At 36.1% G+C, this 18,563-nt stretch overlaps 1 protein-coding gene across 1 annotated transcript in view; it reads right to left on the bottom strand.

Moving 5' to 3' along the window:
• The window catches only part of IL1RAP (interleukin 1 receptor accessory protein), a 189,662-nt gene that overhangs the window by 18,273 nt on the left and 152,826 nt on the right, over window positions 1-18,563 (bottom strand). Inside the window, 3 exon segments of the mRNA XM_017873440.1 lie at window positions 10,534-10,682; window positions 12,878-13,004; window positions 16,918-16,989. Coding sequence (XP_017728929.1) covers window positions 10,534-10,682; window positions 12,878-13,004; window positions 16,918-16,989 — 348 coding nt within the window.

The following is an 18,563-nucleotide window of genomic DNA, read 5'->3' as shown; positions in this document are numbered from 1 at the left end:
TTTTTTTTTTTTTTTTTTTTTTTTGTATTTTTATAGAGACGGGGGGGTTTCACCATGTTAGCCAGGATGGTCTCAAACTCCTGACCTCATGATCCGCCTGTCTTGGCCTCCCAGAGTGCTGGGATTACAGGCGTGAGACACCGCGCCTGGCTGGCTTTTTGATTCAAGGCACCTTTTAAACTGTGGCACAGAAAGGAGAAAACCAAAATAAGAAAGTGGTCACACTGAGCTAAGGAGACAGAAATTAGAGTTCAAGGCGCTGTTGAGTCGGATTGCATTTATAGACAAGAGAACCATTTAGAGATGGGACTCTAGAAATCTGCACAGGATTACCTCGAGTCTTTGGCCAAATACAAAGCTACACATATTTAGGGGAATACTTTAAAAGGTTAGGCAAAGAATAGCTGGGAACAGATCAACTCTAGGAGCGCATGAAGGGCTGTGACACAGTTGAGTACAGGCCACTCAGAGTGAAGAGATTTTGTTTAGCTCCCCAATATTAATTAGAGACTCCAAGTATGACATGCTTTAGAAGTAGATCCAATCTAACCCTACACAAAAGGTTATTTTAGACCTGCTTTAACAAAGATAAGATGCTTATTAAAAAGCAAGCAGTTATGCATGTAATTACCCACTAGAACAAAATTTAACACTGTCTTCCAAAATTCAGAACTCAAAATTGTAACACCCATAATACCCAGCATATAAGTTTTAAAAAGCTAGATAAAAAAGCAAGAAAGTCCATATTAGCTAATAAAAAGATAGCTAATCAAAACAGAACAAAATGGACAAAATGGTGGAATTATCAGATGAACACCTAAAAATGAGTATTCTACGTGTATTTGTTCAATTTTTTTAAACCATGAACATTGTGAACAGCGAATAGAAAATATCAATAGGGACCCTTCAATGAAGATATGGAAATTCAAAAGCTGAAAAATGCAATTCTGAAATAAAGAAAATGCTGTAGGTTAGATGTCACAAAGAAAATGGCCAGCATACACTGGAAACTACACAAACACAGAGCGGTGAAAAGGATGAAAGAGGAAGAAACAAAAATAACGACAAGTTCAGCGACATGTGGGGCACTACTAATTGGATAGAAGTGGTCTATCCTAATTTTAACTGGAGTCCTGAAAGAAGAGAAAGAGTGAGGGGGGAAAGGTGGATATATTTGAAGAGAAATTGGCTGAAAATTGTTCACATTAAAGGAAAAATATAAACACATAGAACTGAGAAGTTTAATGAACTCTAAGTAAGAAACTCACACACAAAAATGACACCACAGGCTATCATAATTTGATTTTCAAAATCAATAAAGAAAAGGTGATCTTAAAATCTGCCAAAGAAAAACATACAACAAATACATAAAGGGCACAAAAATAATCAAGAACAACAACAACAAAAACTGCCCCGTTTGCATTTTAAATAAGATTAGCCAGGAGACAATGGAATACCTTAAAGGGCTGGAAGGAAAGAAATAGATACACTTTCAACATATCCTGTGAAAATATTGACAAAGGCAACAGAGAAACACAATGAGAAAGTAAAAATGTTTCCAATTAATTGTGCTGGAATAACTGGATATCACTATGAAAGGAAAATTGAACCTCAATTTCTACTACACACCATTCATTAAAAAAAAGAAAAGAGATGGACTATTGGCCTAAACACAGGTGAACCTTCATGACTATGGGTAAGCAAAGCTTTCTTAGAACACAGAAATTAATAATCATTAAAGAAAAAGTTAATAAATTACATCTCATAAAAATGAGAACCTCTGCTCATTAAAATACACCACTACAAAAACAAATTGTCATGCAACAGACTGGGAAAAAGTATTTGCAAAACATGTGTCTGACAAAGGACTGGTATCCAGGACAGATGAAGAACTGCTAAGATTCAATAATAAAATACAAACTATTTATAAAATGAACAAAATGTTTGAACAGTCACATCACAAAAGACATACAGATGGCCAATAAGCACGTGAAGAATAAGTGCTCAATATTTTGAGACATCAGGGAAATGAAGAATTAAACTACAATAAGATACCACCATACACTCACCTATAATTGCTAAAACAAAGAAGGCTGACAACACCAAATCCTTAAGATGTAAATATGTTGATGGAGGAATACAGAATGATATAGCCACTTGGAGAAAAAAAAAAAAAGGTCTAACACTTTCTAATAAAACTAAGTCAGTAATTCCACTCACAGGTATTCATCTCAGAGAAGTAAAAGCAGCAGTCCATTAAGAAACTTGGATAAGAAAGTTCACAGAAGCTTTATTCAAAAGACTCCAACACTGATAACAACCCAAATGCTCACCACCCAGAGAATGAATAAACAAATCATTCTGCATTCTTAAACAAAACAAAAGCAAACCAAAACCACTCCATGGCAAACAAAAGGAGCAAATGCCTGATACACACAACAGCATGCATGAATATCAAGAACATTTGCTGAGTGAAAGTACAGTTATACAATAGAGCATTCTGTATGAGTCCACATACATAAAGTTCTAGAATATAAAAAAAAAAATTCTAAAAGGAAATAAAACAGTTGTATTGTTGGGGAGGTGACAAAGGTGGGGTAGAAGGGATTGACGGGGGAAGAATGTTACTCTCTGGTAATGGTAATATTCTATATCTTAATAGGATATTAGGTAATGCATATATATGCATTTCTCAAAAATTATCAAATGGCACACTTGAGTTATGTAATTTGTTGCATTATGCAAATTTTACCTAGAAAAGAAACCTACAAATAAATATTAAAATATTGATAATGATAAGGCGCTTAAATGTCTACTGATGTCTGCATCTACTTTGAAATGTATCAGAAAATAAGATGGATTCATATACTGGCAGAAGAATGAAGAGATATGTGATAAAGCAAAGATAACAAAATGGTAGAATCTAGGTAGGTTGTATTACTGCTCACTGTGTAATTCCTTAAAATCTTCCATATATTTGAAAACTTTCTTAGTAAAGTTTTGAAATATAAAAATTAAAATGAGACATTTTAGATTAAAATAAAGAGAATTTGTCACCAGCAGATGTACATCACCAGAAACATTAAATAGTTCTTCAGATTAAAATGTTACCAAAGAATGGATAGTGTCAGAAAAAAAAAAAAAGCAAATAAATTTTAAAAAAGTTATCAGTTCTTAACTTCTTAGAAGAAGACAGTTATTTAAAGCCGAATTTTCACAATACATTGTGGTACCTGTAATTCATGCAAAACCAAAATGTATTATAGCACAACACAAAGGATGACAAAGAAGAAATGGAAATATGCCATAGTAAGTTTCTCATAAAATATGTAAAGTGATTAATCCAAGATAAACCGGTAAGTTCAGGGAAAATATAAACTCTAGAGAAAACAAAACAAAACAAGCCCCAAACAAAGAGGAAGAGCCGAAAGCCCCCCAAAAGTGGTAAAATAAAATACAATGAAAATACCAATTAATCTAAACGAGATAAAAATAAAGACAGGTAGACAACAAATAGCAAGATGGCAAACTTAAAGGCAGTCATATTAATAATTAAAGAAAAATGGATTAAACATTCAAGTTAAAAAGTAGAAATGATCAGATTGGATCCAATACCCAATAATATGCTGTAAATAAGAGATATACATTAAGTATAAAGTATAAGTATAAAAGTATAAAGATGCTGATAGGTAAAATAAAAGAATGGTAAAAACATATACTAATTATAAGAAAGCTTGCAGTGAGCCGAGATCGCGCCACTGCACTCCAGCCTGGGCAACAAAGCAAGACTCCGTCCCCACAACCAAACAAAAAAAGCTGGAATGGCTACATTCATATTAGACACAGCATATTAACAGAAAAAAAATGGACATTTCACAATGTAAGAGTCAATTCATCAAAAATACATATCAATCCTAAATAAGCATGTATTAAATATCACAGTTCCAAAATACATGAAAAAAATACTGGCAGAACTGAAGAGATAATTGGAAAAATCCATATTATACATAAAGATTTCAACACCATTCTCTCTTTTAATAACTGAATAACAAAGTATTTTGGAAAAATCAGTAAGGATATTGAAGACATGAACAACATTGACACCAATCGTCTTAGCTGACATTCACTGGACATCACACTTCAAACTACCAAATATGTGTCTTTTCCAAATGCATAGCAAATGTTTACCAAGATAGGCAGTCTGCAAATACTTTTTTTAAAAAGTACCAATAAGCTTAAAAAGAATAAAATCATGCAAAGTATGTTCTTTGGATACATCAGAACTAAATAAGAGATTAGAAATTAAAATCAAGTGTGCAGCACTGTGACAAAGCTCTCGTTCCCCATTCCCTCAGTTTTCACAGATACCCTGGAAGTTGTACCTGAAGGATAAGAAAAGGAAGGCTTGTACCAGTTGATATACACAGCCAGCACTGAGTCCAGAACTTGAACCCAGGTCTATCTAGAATAAAAACCTACGTTTCTCCACTCCATAATGTAGTTCTCTCAGGTAGTTCTAAGTCGGAGACACCTGCTCCCAGACTTTTATCTTCATTTCTAATTTTTTACCTTAGCTAAACTTAAATGACAATATGAAATGTTACGAATAACTTTATCAAGAGTGAACATAAAGCCAACACTAAAATTCAAATGAATTTTCATATATAATGTAGTAAAGCGATCTAGAAAATTCCAAGTGTGTTTAAATTAAGTTAACACATGTCAAAATAACCTTTAGGTCAAAACGAAATGAAGAGAGAAATTAGAAAATATTTTGAACTTAATAATAACAAAAACTCAACGTTTCAACATTTGTTGGATTTAAAGTAACCCTATGAGGAAAATTCATAGCTCAGAATACTTATATTGGAAAAGAAGAATTACTTAAAAATCAATGATACAGCTTATACTTTAGGATGATTGACAAAAAAGAAAATGAAATGCAAAGTATGCAAAAGAGGAAAATAAGTATAAAAATAAAGTAAATAAAACAAAATATATAAACAACAGAGAAAAGTCAATAAAAATATGTTCATTGAAAAAATTAGCAAAATTGAGAAACCCTTATCTTGACTGATGAAGAACAAAAAAAGGCAAAATACAAATTACTAATATCAGAAGTGACAGTGGAGCATCACTAAAAATCCTGCAGACATTAAAAGGATAATAGGAAATAATCTAACGAAAAGTATGCCAATAATGTGACAACTTAGATGAAATAGAAAAAAAATGCCTTGAAAGCCAAAACTGCCACAAGAAGAAACAGAACATCTCAATACTAAAAAGGACTCTGAATTCATAATTAAAAGCTTTCCCGAAAAGAAAACAACAGCCCAGATAGATATATGAGTAATTCTTTTGAGCAAGAAATAATACCAGTTTTACTCATAGGCTTTCACATAATCATAGAAGAGGGAACATTATCCAGCTTATGTAATGAGACCAGCTTAACCCTGACATTAGTCACAGCATTACAAGAAAAGAATGCTACAAACCAGCATCCTTCATGAACAAAGACATGAGCAAAATTTGGTGAAACCCCGTCTGTACTAAAAAAAAAAACAAAGAAAAATTAGCCAGTGTGGTGGCAGGTGCCTGTAATGCCAGCTACTCAGGAGGCTGAGGCAGGAGAATCATTTGAACCTGGGAGGTGGAGGTTGCAGTGAACTGAGATTGTGCCACTGTACTCCAGCCTGGGCAACAAGAGGGAAACTCCACCTCAAAAAAAAAAAAAAAAAAAAAAAAAAGAAAGAAAGAAAAAAGAAAAAAATTCTTAACATGAACAAAAATCTGTGACAAAATATTGGCAAATCAAATCCAGTAATATATAAAAAGGACAATAAATCATGACAATATGAGGGTTTATTCTGGGCATGCAAAATTGGATGAACATTTCAAAATCAGTAAGTATAAATCATCACACTGACAGATTAAAAATAAAAACATATAATCCTCTCAATAGATCCAGTTAAGAATCAAACAAAACTCAACACACTGATAAAAAAAATTCTCAGCAACCTAAAAATGAAAAAAATGCTCATGAAAATAAAGGTCATCTATGAAAAAATCCTATATATAAAAACTGAAGCTTGCCCTCTCAATTTGGAAACAACACAAAGATGGCTGCTCTCACAACTTCTACAGAACACGGTACTGGAGGTCCAACAGAGTGAAATGGACACTAAAAAGTGATTAAAGTGATGAAATTTAGAAAGGAAGAAGTAAAAATCTGTTGTATTATGGTGACACAATCAAGCATATGGAAAATCCTAAGAAACTAAACAAACACCACTCTAAAGTTCAAAAGGTCAAGATCAATATATAAAATCAACTAATTGCATTTTCAATGAACAACTGGAAAATGAAAATCTAAAAAGCACTATTACAGGCCGGGTGTGGTGGCTCATGACTGTAATCCCAGCACTGTGGGAGGGAGGCTGAGGCGGTTGGATCATCTGAGGTCAGGAGTTCGAGACAAGCCTGGCCAACATGGAGAAACCCCGTCTCTATTAAAACTATAAAAATTAGCCAGGTGTGGTAGTGGGGACCTGTAATCCAAGCTACTCTGGAGGCTGAGGCAGGAGAATCGCTTGAACTCGGGAGGTGGAGATTGCAGTGAGTCGAGATCACACCACTGTATTGCAGCCTGAGTGATAGCGAGACTCTGTCTCAAAAAATAAATTAAAAAATAAAAAGTACTATTACAATAGCATCAAAAACAAAACATTTAGGCATACATTTAACAATATGTATGCAAGACCTGTACAATCAAATCTAAAAGAAAAAATGCTGAAAAACATTAAGATCTAAATAAATGGAGAGATATATTATGTCCATGGATTGGAAAACTCAGTATTGTAAAGATTTCAACTTTCCCCAGACTGATTTATAAATTAAATACAATCAAAATATCAGCAGGCTTTTATGTAGAAATGGACAAGTTGATACTACAATCTATATGAAAAAAATATGATTCCTCAAATAGTTGAATCAATCTTCAAAAAGAAAAAAGGGGGAAGACATACAGTATCTGATTTCATGACTTACTTTAAACTTTAAAACTATGTTAACCAGGATAAAGTGGTACTGGAGTAAAGACAGATAAACAGATGAACAGAGCAGGGAATGCAGAAATAGATCTATATTTATAGAATTAATATTTGGGCTGTTTTCAGAACAATTCAACAAAAGAAGGAAAGATTTTCAATATGATGTGAGAACAACTGGTTATCTATATGGAAAACAAAACACTAAACATTAACCCAATACTTCAGAGTATGAAAAAAAAAAAAACCCAAAACACTGGATCATAGGCCTAACTCTAAAAGAAAAATCTACCAATCTTCCAGAAGAAAACACAGAAGGATATCTTTCTAACCTTAATACCTTTCTAACTTTAGGCAGAGATTGGTAATACTGAATTTAGAAACCACTAAGCATAGAAGAAACTGATAAAATAAATGCCATCAAAGTTTTAAAGATTCTGTTTAAAAGAAAATGAATTCACAAACTGGGTGATAATATTAACAACTCATACATCTGACACAGGAGTTTTATTTGAGATATATAGTATCTGTGTATATATCCTAACCATACATTAAATTTAAAAACAAATGACCCAATAACAAAACTGAGCTAAAATTTTAACAGATACTTCACAAAAGATCTATTAGTTAATGACCAATAAGGCCATGAAAAGTTGTTCACATCATTAGTATCCAAGAAATGCAAATTTAAAATACAATGTAATAACACTATGCATCCATTAGTATGGCTAAAATTGGAAAGTTTGACAGTTCCAAAAGTTGGTGAGGAAACAGAGTGCCTGAAATTTGTGTACATTGCTAGAGGACAGGTAAAATGGTACAACCTCTTTCGAAATTGGTGTGGCAGTTTCTCATAAAGTTAAACAGACACCTTGCCTTAGTGCTTATCACACTCTTATTATAAAACAATGGCCCGGGCATGGTGGCTCACGCCTGTAATCCCAGCACTTTGGGAAGCCAAGGCAGGAGGATCACCTGAGGTCAGGAGTTCAAGACCAGCCTGGCCAACATGGTGAAATCCTGTCTCTAGCAAAAATACAAAAATTAGCCAGGTATGGTGGCACATGCCTATAATCCCAGCTACTTGGGAGGCTGAGGCAGAAGAATCGCTTGAACCCAGGAGGCAGTGATTGCAGTGAACCGAGATATGCCACTGCACTTCAGCCTCGGTGACAAGAGCACAACTCTGCCTCAAAAATAAAACATAAATAAAAATACATTAAAAAAAAAAAAAAAAAACTGCCTCCTCTGTAATACTTAGCTTTAACTGACTATAATGAAATTTTGCTGTCAATAAGACCTATACCAGTGTCTTTCTCTCATTCCAAGTGTTAGTCTTTTCTTGACGTCCTTTTCAGGAAGTACATAGAATGCTTTGTTAATAAATTTAGAGTAGGCCCATACATGTAATGTATGAATGTGAACTCAGATATAACCTCTGAATTTCAGCATTAGTTAGTCCAGAATAGAAGCCAAGTGAAGAAAACCACAGCTCCTCTGCTACCAATGGACGTGCACAGGTATGGCTAAAAGGTGACTCTATATCAGCTTTCAGCACAGATCATCTGGTTGACAGGGTCCACCTGTCACCTCACATTCCTGATGCCGTCCTTATTATAGCATTTAGAGCAGGGGCTTCTCTAAAAGGGGAGCTACTCCAGTAGCTCTGGGAGGCAAACTTGTGCTTCACTCCTACATTACACATTGCTTTGATTGTTTTGATCCTATTCATTTGACAGTAAGTTATTAATTTATGTCACCTTCCAAAATTATTCCCCAGGATGCATCCCTCAGAAGACAATCCCCACAAAAAGCTCCATACTTAAGAAATCTGGAGTCAAATACACATGGAAACATCCTGCCACTATAATCCAATTTCCTGCAGATACTCCTGTCAAATGTTCACATATTAAATACTTGAATGGGTCCTAACTAAAGTAACTTGATTTTGTTTAATCCAGACATGAATGATACTTATTTGATGATAAAAAGCCTTCGTCAAATAATACTTATGAAAATCTTATGGAAATAATGAGTTAATATTTATTGAGCATTTCATATTGGGTATATATGCCAATAACTGTGCTGAGCACTTTAAAACAACCTTATAAGATAGTGGTATTATTATGTCTACTTTAAATGTAAGGAAATTGAGGCTCAGAGAGATTTACTTTTCATGGAATTAGGATACGCAGAAACCAGAATTTCAACACAGGTGGTCTGACTCTAGAGTATAATAACGCATTGCGGGACAAGACTGATGCTTAGCAGTGTTCCTGAGAACTCAATTTGGGAAACTGCCTTACATCATTTACTTCAGTCTTTCCTTTTCACACTGGCTTCTGAGGAGCAGAAGCAATGAATTACCCTGAATTGATCCACTAATACTTCATACGAGGCATATACATTTCATGCCTTTGCTATATAGTTTTTAAATTGTAATGAAAGTTTGAGGTGAATCCTGTTTTTCATCAGCTTTAAAAAAGCATTAAGTCTCACTGTAAAATGTAACAATTATGTGCTATTTTATTCACTTTTGAATAAATATTACACCCTCTATACACCAGAAGCCAGGATGATTCTGAATAACCTGATTGCATGTGTGATAACTCATCACTACTTTTCTCAAGACCACTGAAAACATCCTTCAAGGGATTTTCTGGGATTCTGTTAGGTGAGAGACACAAAGAAAATTTTAGACACAGTCTGTTTTAGGAGCAGCACTTCTCACAAGAAGGCTTTATAATTTTCATTTATTGTAGAATAATATAGTACTACCAACATAGAAATCATGTTCATATCATTTAAAATCATAATTTAAATGATTTTCATTTTAGCAATTGTGGCTACTGGTATATTATAAACCTGCTTAAATACTGATACATAGTGTTTAAAATGATATTATAATTATGTATTTTTTTCTGAAAATAAGCATTCACTGCATACAATTAGATGGCTGCTATTAATAATGTTTTATAACTATAGATAATGCTTCGAATAATGTTAAAAGAGATATAATTCTCTTTCTGTTATTTGTTCAGGAAAAATTCCAAAAGTATTAGGTCAGACGATGAAATCTTTTTTATGACTCTTAAACTCTACCATGAATGATTTTTAAAAAGGTCTTAATAATTCACCAACAATATGTGGCTCTACCAGTTTTTTCTATCTTTGGTAGCTTTGAATATTTTCTTTGTTTTTAATTTTTCATAATTGTACAGACACAAAATTGTGTCTCACTGTAATCATGTTGATTTTTTTAGCTATATTTGGGCATTATGGTACTAACTATCAGAAACAATATCTTGAGTATCTTTACATAGATGAAAACTTTCGTATTTTTCATTTAAGTTTGATTCATTACTGTGGGTTAGATGCTGTCGGGCTAGGCGCTGGAGCTCTCTTGTTCTCAAGCTCTCCTTTTGTCCTTATTCACCACAAAGTTACATTTGGAGTTGAGAGATTCATCACTGACTGCATCTATTACCTTTCTGCTTCACCTTGGCTGCTTTGGCAACTTCGCCTTTGGCACTTCTAGCATGACAGACGTAGCTGCGCTTGAGATCCTCAGAGGTAACTTTCTTGATGCTCAAAATCTGAGTTCTTGTTTCATCTTCGGTTCTACTGTGACTTATACTAGAAATAGAGGGAAGAAAATCAAAGCATTTGAGAGTGACTCAAGCACTATGGACTGTGTATGAATCAGACAAGTAAGCAACCACAGACCCCCACTACAGGTGAGGGCAAGGAAGGTTGATAAGCTGAGCTACCTATAATGCAGCGATTAAAGTATTAATGGTAAGATTCTAATACTATACTATACCATTTACACTACACACTATCCCATTGTCTAGACCAAATCCCAACACCGGCTTCTTTTTATAGATCTCTCTTCAAAACGAAATGTCTCTTTTGCTTAGATCTCTGAGCCAGAATGCTGTATCAGTTTAGAGAGAAGCTTCTGGAGTCAGGTGCTTTTGGGTTTTTATCCAGGAATTGTCAATTCCTGGCTATATACTTTGGGTAAGATAACTAACCTTTCCAGGTCAGGTTCCTCTTTTGGAAAACAGGGAAGTCGTAATGCCCACACAGTGCATTACATGTATTAATTTATTCAGGAATTCTGAGGACTGAATACACTAAGGCATGAATATAAGAATAATGCTTAATAAATATTCATGTAGGTATTATTGTTATCCCATAGGAATAGTCGATGCATTTCAGTGACTCCCAAAGCATGGATTCTGAACACAGCTAGAATATTGTGGTCAGAAATCTGAAATCTCGTGGTTAAATCCTAATGTGTAAAAAGAGGAAGCCGTTATGAACAAGTAAACTTTGTAAAAATAAATATATCCAACTGTACAGTGAATCAGAGATCAAGTGCTTTGGGTCCAAGATCAAAATTTAAAATCCCTTTGAACTCCTTTGCTGATCGCAGAGCAAAATCTCTCTGCTACAGCTGACTGCCATCTAGGTTCTCTTTTTAACTAGGCTTACTGTCAGGTATGAGAATTTGGTTAAGGGCTCTGACTGGTTTCGCTTAAGCTTAATGCCACTGCTACCTACGAACCCTGAGTGCGTTTCAATAGCAGCGAGGTGGGACAACACGACTTTCCTTATTCTTTATTCACTATTATTATGAGGATGGGATGCAAAGTGTTAACAATCCCTAAAAAGATCAGTGATTCTCCCTGTGAGCCTCCAGCCACATTACTTTGTCACGTAGCTGACCAGCTGCAAATTTTTAATTGGTGCAGTGAGCCAACTGCTGTTTGGTAATGGTGCGCTTCATTTGCAGTGGAACCTTCTGTCTTCAAGGACTCACACTTTCCACTTTGCCAACGCCTTAAAAAACCAGGTTTATTTAGGAATAAAATGTCATTTTATTTTAAAAGTGAGTTATATTACTACCCATCTACCTTTAAAATAAAATGTAAATTACACAACTATATTTAGTTAATATTAAAAATTAGTAATTATAAATATAACTATAGGTTATATGAGTTAAGAAAGAGGAGAGAGGAAATGCATGCTCACTGCAATGCAAAAAAACAAAACCTAATTACCTAAGGCACAAATACATAGGGCCAGACACTAGGATTGAGAAAAGGAAAAGCACGACTACACTGATAGGTTTCCACATACCCACAACCCTCGATCGTGGCCTTTTTATTGATGTAAGATATGTATTCCCTCTACTTCCATGTGGGTATCATAAATGTGTGAATCTTGCTGGGCTTAAGACAATAGGGTACAAGTCCTGAGGACAATCTGATGAAGATGCTCAGCCTCAGAACTTTCTAATTCAGTTCTCTACTGGTCATCAGGCAGCCTCTGTTCCTCACATTGCTAGTCCAGTAACCCTGTTTTGGGATGCAGCCACCAAAGATTTGAAAATCTTGCCGATTTTTGTGATAGGGAAAATGAGAATTTTCATTTTTTTTTTTTTTTTTTTGAGACGGAGTCTCGCTCTGTCGCCCAGGCTGGAGTGCAGTGGCCGGATCTCAGCTCACTGCAAGCTCCGCCTCCCGGGTTCACGCCATTCTCCTGCCTCAGCCTCCCGAGTAGCTGGGACTACAGGCGCCGCCGCCACCTCGCCCGGCTAGTTTTGTATTTTAAGTAGAGACAGGGTTTCACCGTATTAGCCAGGACGGTCTCGATCTCCTGACCTCGTGATCCGCCCGTCTCGGCCTCCCAAAGTGCTGGGATTACAGGCTTGAGCCACCGCGCCCGGCGAGAATTTTCATTTTCATTGACTAGAACACACGTCAGAGATCATTAAGTTGAGAAACAAAGGTTAGTCACTCCCTTATTGGCCCCCATGATACCTTTCGTTAATGGTGACATCAATAGGGATGTCATCAGGTTTTTTTCCATCAATGGTCCACCAAACCTCATTGCGAGAATCCATCAGAAAACTAAAATAGACCGTACAGGGGATGAGTAGCTCCTCTCCTGAAAAAAAAAAGAAAGAAAGAAAGAAAAGAAAAACAAAGACGAAGGTAACCCATTAGTGTTTATCCTTCACATGGCTATATTGGTTCTACTCTCTGGCTAATCAGAAGCTACGAGTTATATGTACCGGAAACCCTGCTTATGAGTAATTCTCTAGTCGACTCCCATAAGGTAATGTACCTATCATACTTCATTCCAAAACAAACAAGCAAAACCAAATAAAGAAGCCCATTAACTTTGTACAAAATTACCAGAGTGACTATTTTTAATATAAACGTATTCTAAAATGATGATATTTGTTTAAAAAGTCTCCGACATGTCTAGGCATAGGGGCTCACACCCGTAATTCCAGCACTTTGGGAGGCTAAGGCAGGTGGATAACCTGAGGTCAGGAGTTCAAGACCGGCCTGGCCAATATGGTGAAACCCTGTCTCTACTAAAAATATAAAAATTAGCCAGGCGTGGTGGCACACACACCTGTAATCCCAGCTACTCGGGAGGCTGAGGTAGGAGAATTGCTTGAACCCAGAAGGTGGAGGTTGCAGTGAGCCAAGAATGTGCCACTGCACTCTAGCCTGGGCAACAGAGTGAGAATCCATCTCAAAAAAAAAAAAAAAAAAAAGTCTCTGACAATATCCTTTTTAGCCCTAGACCTTCTTAGACTGCTCTTCTCCTTTGTTATTTTCCTCAAGAAGGGTGACTAAGGATAGGTTCTCCATATCTTCAGTCCTTGGCCAGGAAAGATGGGGAAATACCATCACAGAGAGATCTGGCCGACGAGGCCCACCTTGAAATGCTCCAGCTATCAGGGTACGTTCAATAAATTTGAAGACAACTTAAAAATAGAAAACTCTATGCATCCCTCTGAGATGGAACATGAGGTTAGGGAGATCCCTAGGCAGAAAACAGTAGTAACAGCAGCAGCAGCAACATACTTACTAAGAACTTTGTACAAGTAATTGTGCTAAATATTTATATTTATTAATGGTCTTATTTAATCTTACGAAAGCACTATGAGGTATTTTTTAAAATCGATGTTTTCCAAATGTAAAAGTTGAAGCTTAAGGATGCTAAATGATATTCCTAGGTTAAATCATTAAGTGAAGGGCCAGGATTTGACCTAGACTGACCTTACATCCCAGTTTGCCTAGAACAGTTCTGTTTTATGCCTGCTTTCCTGGTTACCTATATTAATAGGTAGTGGCTATGTTTAATCCCAGAAAATGTCCCAGTTTAGATAATGAATTATATTGCCACCCTAATTTGAACTTAGGCTTATCTGACTGAGTGGCCATACTCTATCTACTCTCCCAATGCAATGTCCTTAAGTCTTTTTCCTCCAGTTTTCCATATCTATATGTCACTAAGAAAGATAAAGGGAACATGGATTCAACAATCTTTCTGTCAGCATAGTTTGATAGGTAGACAAATATATTTATGTTATTAATTAGGGTATACCCTGGCAGCAGGAAGAGTATTCATATGACTATATAAGCCATAGCTAATTCTAGGAAATTCAGCCTCTTGCCGTGTTCTCTGTGCTTCACAAAGCAAGTCATATTTTCAAACTTCTCTTGATTTTTTTTTTGGCATTGTTCTCCATCTATGTTGATCATTAGTATCTTTTTTTTTAGAGTAAAATCAAGTTTCTATGTCAACATATATAACATACAAGATCAATTGTATCTTTATTATTGTTTGTTGCTATACATTTATTCCTACCAGGAAAAATGTCATATTTATAAAATTCTCAAAATAGTTTTGGCACAGGTCAAATCTCATTTTGTTAAGTCCTGAACTCTTTTAATTGGTTTTTTTTTTTTTTTTTTTTTTTTTTTTTTTTTTTTTTTGCATCAGCCTCTTCCCCAGCCACCCTGGCCTCCTGGCTCCAGAATGCTTTGCTGCCTACCTTGATGCCACAGCTACTTTTACTCCTACTCATGTTAATTCTAGATAAACATAAACATTTAATGTTACAGCCTTTCTACCCAATTGTACGCTGCAGAAATCATGCGGCTCTTCTGCATGAAGACTTAGCATCCCTACCCCGAAGAGGACTCCATACAATTTTTCTGATGCTTATTGGCAAGAGGAACCAAATAGAAATAATCAGAAGGATGCACAAAATGCACCCTAAGATTGCCTATAATGGTCAGTGTTTTAAGGTCTATAAAGGTCTATGCCTCTGTGTTCATCCAAATACTGGATGGCTAAGAGGTCCACATCCATGTTCCACATCCGTGTTAACTTACTGGCAAACAAATGGTGCTCGTGCATCATCCAGTTCAAGTCGCCAGCTGCAAAAATGCACAGTGAGCACATGGGGACCCCACTGCCATGTGGGTAGGAAGCACCCTCAGAAATATCACCCTCAACTTACTGCCACTTGACCAGCCTAGCAACTGCACGCGTGTCAGACAGGTTGTACTTATGGCTTAAGGAAAGTGAGCTAAAGACTTCAAAGATCCTTTAGATAGGGCCCAGAGATACTCATGGGGGCTGTATGTGTCTTGCACCCCCTCCATAAACTTTTTGAATTTTTTCGTTCTCTGATAAATATCCTACATACTCCCTACCGACCACAAAATAGGCACTGCCTGAAACAAGACGCGTTTCAAGTGGAGGACACATTTTGACAATTCCTGTGTTTGTCAGCTTTCCATTAACAACTACATACCTCTTTTTCCACCTTTTTTTTTTTATTGAATGGCATCCTCTCAGTTGTTTTCACCCATTAACAACTGACTATTATCTTTAGCACATTTTAAACAGATGCTCTTTTATGCCTCTGTGAAAGTTGTCAGAGTCAAAATGGAGTCACTTGTGCCACACTCTAACGAAAAACAGTTGGGAGGTTATATAAAAGGGCCCTCACACACACATGCCTATTGTAAAAACTAGTACAAGGACTCTGAACACCACTATCTTGCACAAAGGCCAGCATGATTCTTACACAAATAATACTTCTGTGAGGACGTCTGACCACCAATTGCCAGTCAAGCTTGTACTGATGTTACCCTGTTACTGAATCTTAGAACCAAGGATAATTATTTCAAAACAACTTATGTAACCTTCCTCACTTTGCCTTTCAAAACTGTTATGTTCCTATGTTTTCTGGGTATGACTATGGTCCCTGCATGGGATGCCATAGCACTCATATTCCTGGATTGCTATCTGCAATTCATTCCTGAATAAATCCTTTTCTTTTTGGAGAGCTATTCTCTTTGTTGTTATTTAGGTTAAAACTTCTCATTGGGTTTGGACTGAATTTATTATAAGTGATACAACAATACAACATAGAAAATGTTTAAAATTTTCTATAGTTTCCTATTCACTTAACCGTGGGAGACTTTGAGTCAAAAGAGCAACACATTATCCTTTATTTGGTCAGTTATCAATGATTTTTTGTCTATAGCGAAAAATTATGAAAACTAAAAGAAGAACCAAAGAGCCACAGTAAGCATTCAATAGTATTCTGCATCAGGGTCCACTAGTTTTATCAGTTGTTACCTATTATATCCACAGTCTTGCCTTCAAGATCCACCACTGACCTTTCATAATGGAGCGGGAGCTTGAAGGATGTCTAAATCTTCTGCTCATGTTGTAGCCTTGGTAAACCAAAGCCCTGTACAAGCTAAAGTTTGCATCAAACAGAAATCACTAATGAGCAGAGGAAGATGGCTAGCAGAAGGATAAGGAAGCAGATACCGAGAGTGAAGCAAAACATTCTTGAGTTGCCCATGGCATCAGTGCAATAACTGATATCCAGAGCTGCCTTGGTTTCTGACATTTCAGTTTCAATTCATGTGTTTCTTTACAACAGTGGTCTATTTTCTTGCATTAACTTAAATGACATTTTATTCCTTGTAATTAAGAGAATCTAAGTGAAATTCAGAGACATAGCTGTAATTACCTGGTTCTTTCTCATAGACCACATGATCATTAGGTGAATGGATCACAGGGGGCACTGCATTTTTTGGAGAGCCTGTGTTAGAGGAAGTAAAAAAGGGAGATGATGTTAAATCACGTAGCCTTATCAAAAAAACTGCTCTTCTTGGAACCTTGCCTAACTTCCTGGCACAGTTGGTCGGTTGTTTTAGAGAAGGCCTACAGTCCAAGATATACTCAATTACTGCACTTCATTCATTTAAAACAAGCAAAGCATAAAATAAAGGAAACACAGATTTGATGTCTGCTCCCAGTTCTTGACATGGGCTCCTAAATCCCTTGTGATTTCCTGTGTGATGGGGTAATAGGAGCATCTTTTGTTTTAACATGTTCTAGTCCCAAATTCCTAACACAAGAGCTTCTAAGACCTTTGGAACCTCTGGAGTAATGGGTGGATTTTACATGCTAATGAGATGATTGGTGGCTAGGGTTCCTATATAGCTTCTGGATGAGAGCTAGGAGCCAGAAATACCATAGATGATTAACACAATCTCCAGCCTCTCACCTATCTCTGGAAGTTTGGGAGTGTGACTGAAATTTCCAGTCCTTTTACTCAATCATGCCTGTGTGATAGAATCTCCATAAAAACCCTAAACAATCAGGTTTGGAGAGTTTCTGGGTTGGTAAGGACATCCAGAAGCTGGGAGGGTAGACCTCTGAACCCAGGACCCTTCCAGACCTCACCCTATGTATCTCTTCATCTGCATGTTCATTTGAATCCTTTATAATATCTTCTATAATAACCAAGTAAGGGTAAGTAAAAGGTTTTCCTGAGTTTTGTGAGCAGTTATACCAAATCACAGAACCTGAGGAGGAAGTAGTAGGAATCTTCAGTTTGTAGCCAACTCAGGGAGAATTGTGGGTAACCTGGGAACCTACTGCTTGTGATTGGAATCTAAAGTAGGGGGTGGGGCAGAATTTTAGGAAGGAGTCCTTCACCTGTGGGGTCTGTGCTAACTCTGGACAACTGGTGTCAAACTGAATTAAACTGTACAACATGCAGTTCATGTCCTCAGAAAAGGTGAGAATTACTTGGTGTAGAAAAGCCACACCTTTAGTGACAAAAGTGTTTTGAGCATAGGAAAAAATAGTTTTCACTTTACAAAGAAACAAATAAAACATACTAAATACCCTCCGTGCTTCAGGTCAGTTTGCTTAACAAAGCTTTCCAAAGCTTACATGATATAGATGTCTTATGTTACATAATACCTAATTGCTTTCATGCCTTAATCAGTTGTTTCTTCTCTCTGTATTTCTTCACAACATTACCCAAAGTGTCTAGTATGCAACCTGGTTAAATAAGTGTTACACTAATGAGTAAATACATGGAGAATTCACAATCATGATGTGAAGGCCGGCACATTAGTCTACTTGATGACGAGTTATCAGTTGAATGTTTGTTTATGAGATTGCTGCTCTTTATAATAGTCAATACTCCTAAACTTTAAAAAATAATACATTGAATAGAGTTGTTAGTGTTGTCTTCAAAAGTACGAGCTCCAAAGATTTAATAACCAAGTTCTAATCCTGATTTGGCCATATAGTAACCATATAAATATGCGAAAGCAAAGCTACTTGGTTTTCCTAATTTTGAAAAGCTAATTTTCTTTT

This window comes from Rhinopithecus bieti, unplaced genomic scaffold (assembly GCF_001698545.2).
Source record: "Rhinopithecus bieti isolate Rb0 unplaced genomic scaffold, ASM169854v2 scaffold_5626, whole genome shotgun sequence".
Taxonomy (NCBI): Eukaryota; Metazoa; Chordata; class Mammalia; order Primates; family Cercopithecidae; genus Rhinopithecus; species Rhinopithecus bieti.
Note: the sequence above shows the minus strand (reverse complement) of the source record. Positions and strands in the feature narration are given on the sequence as shown.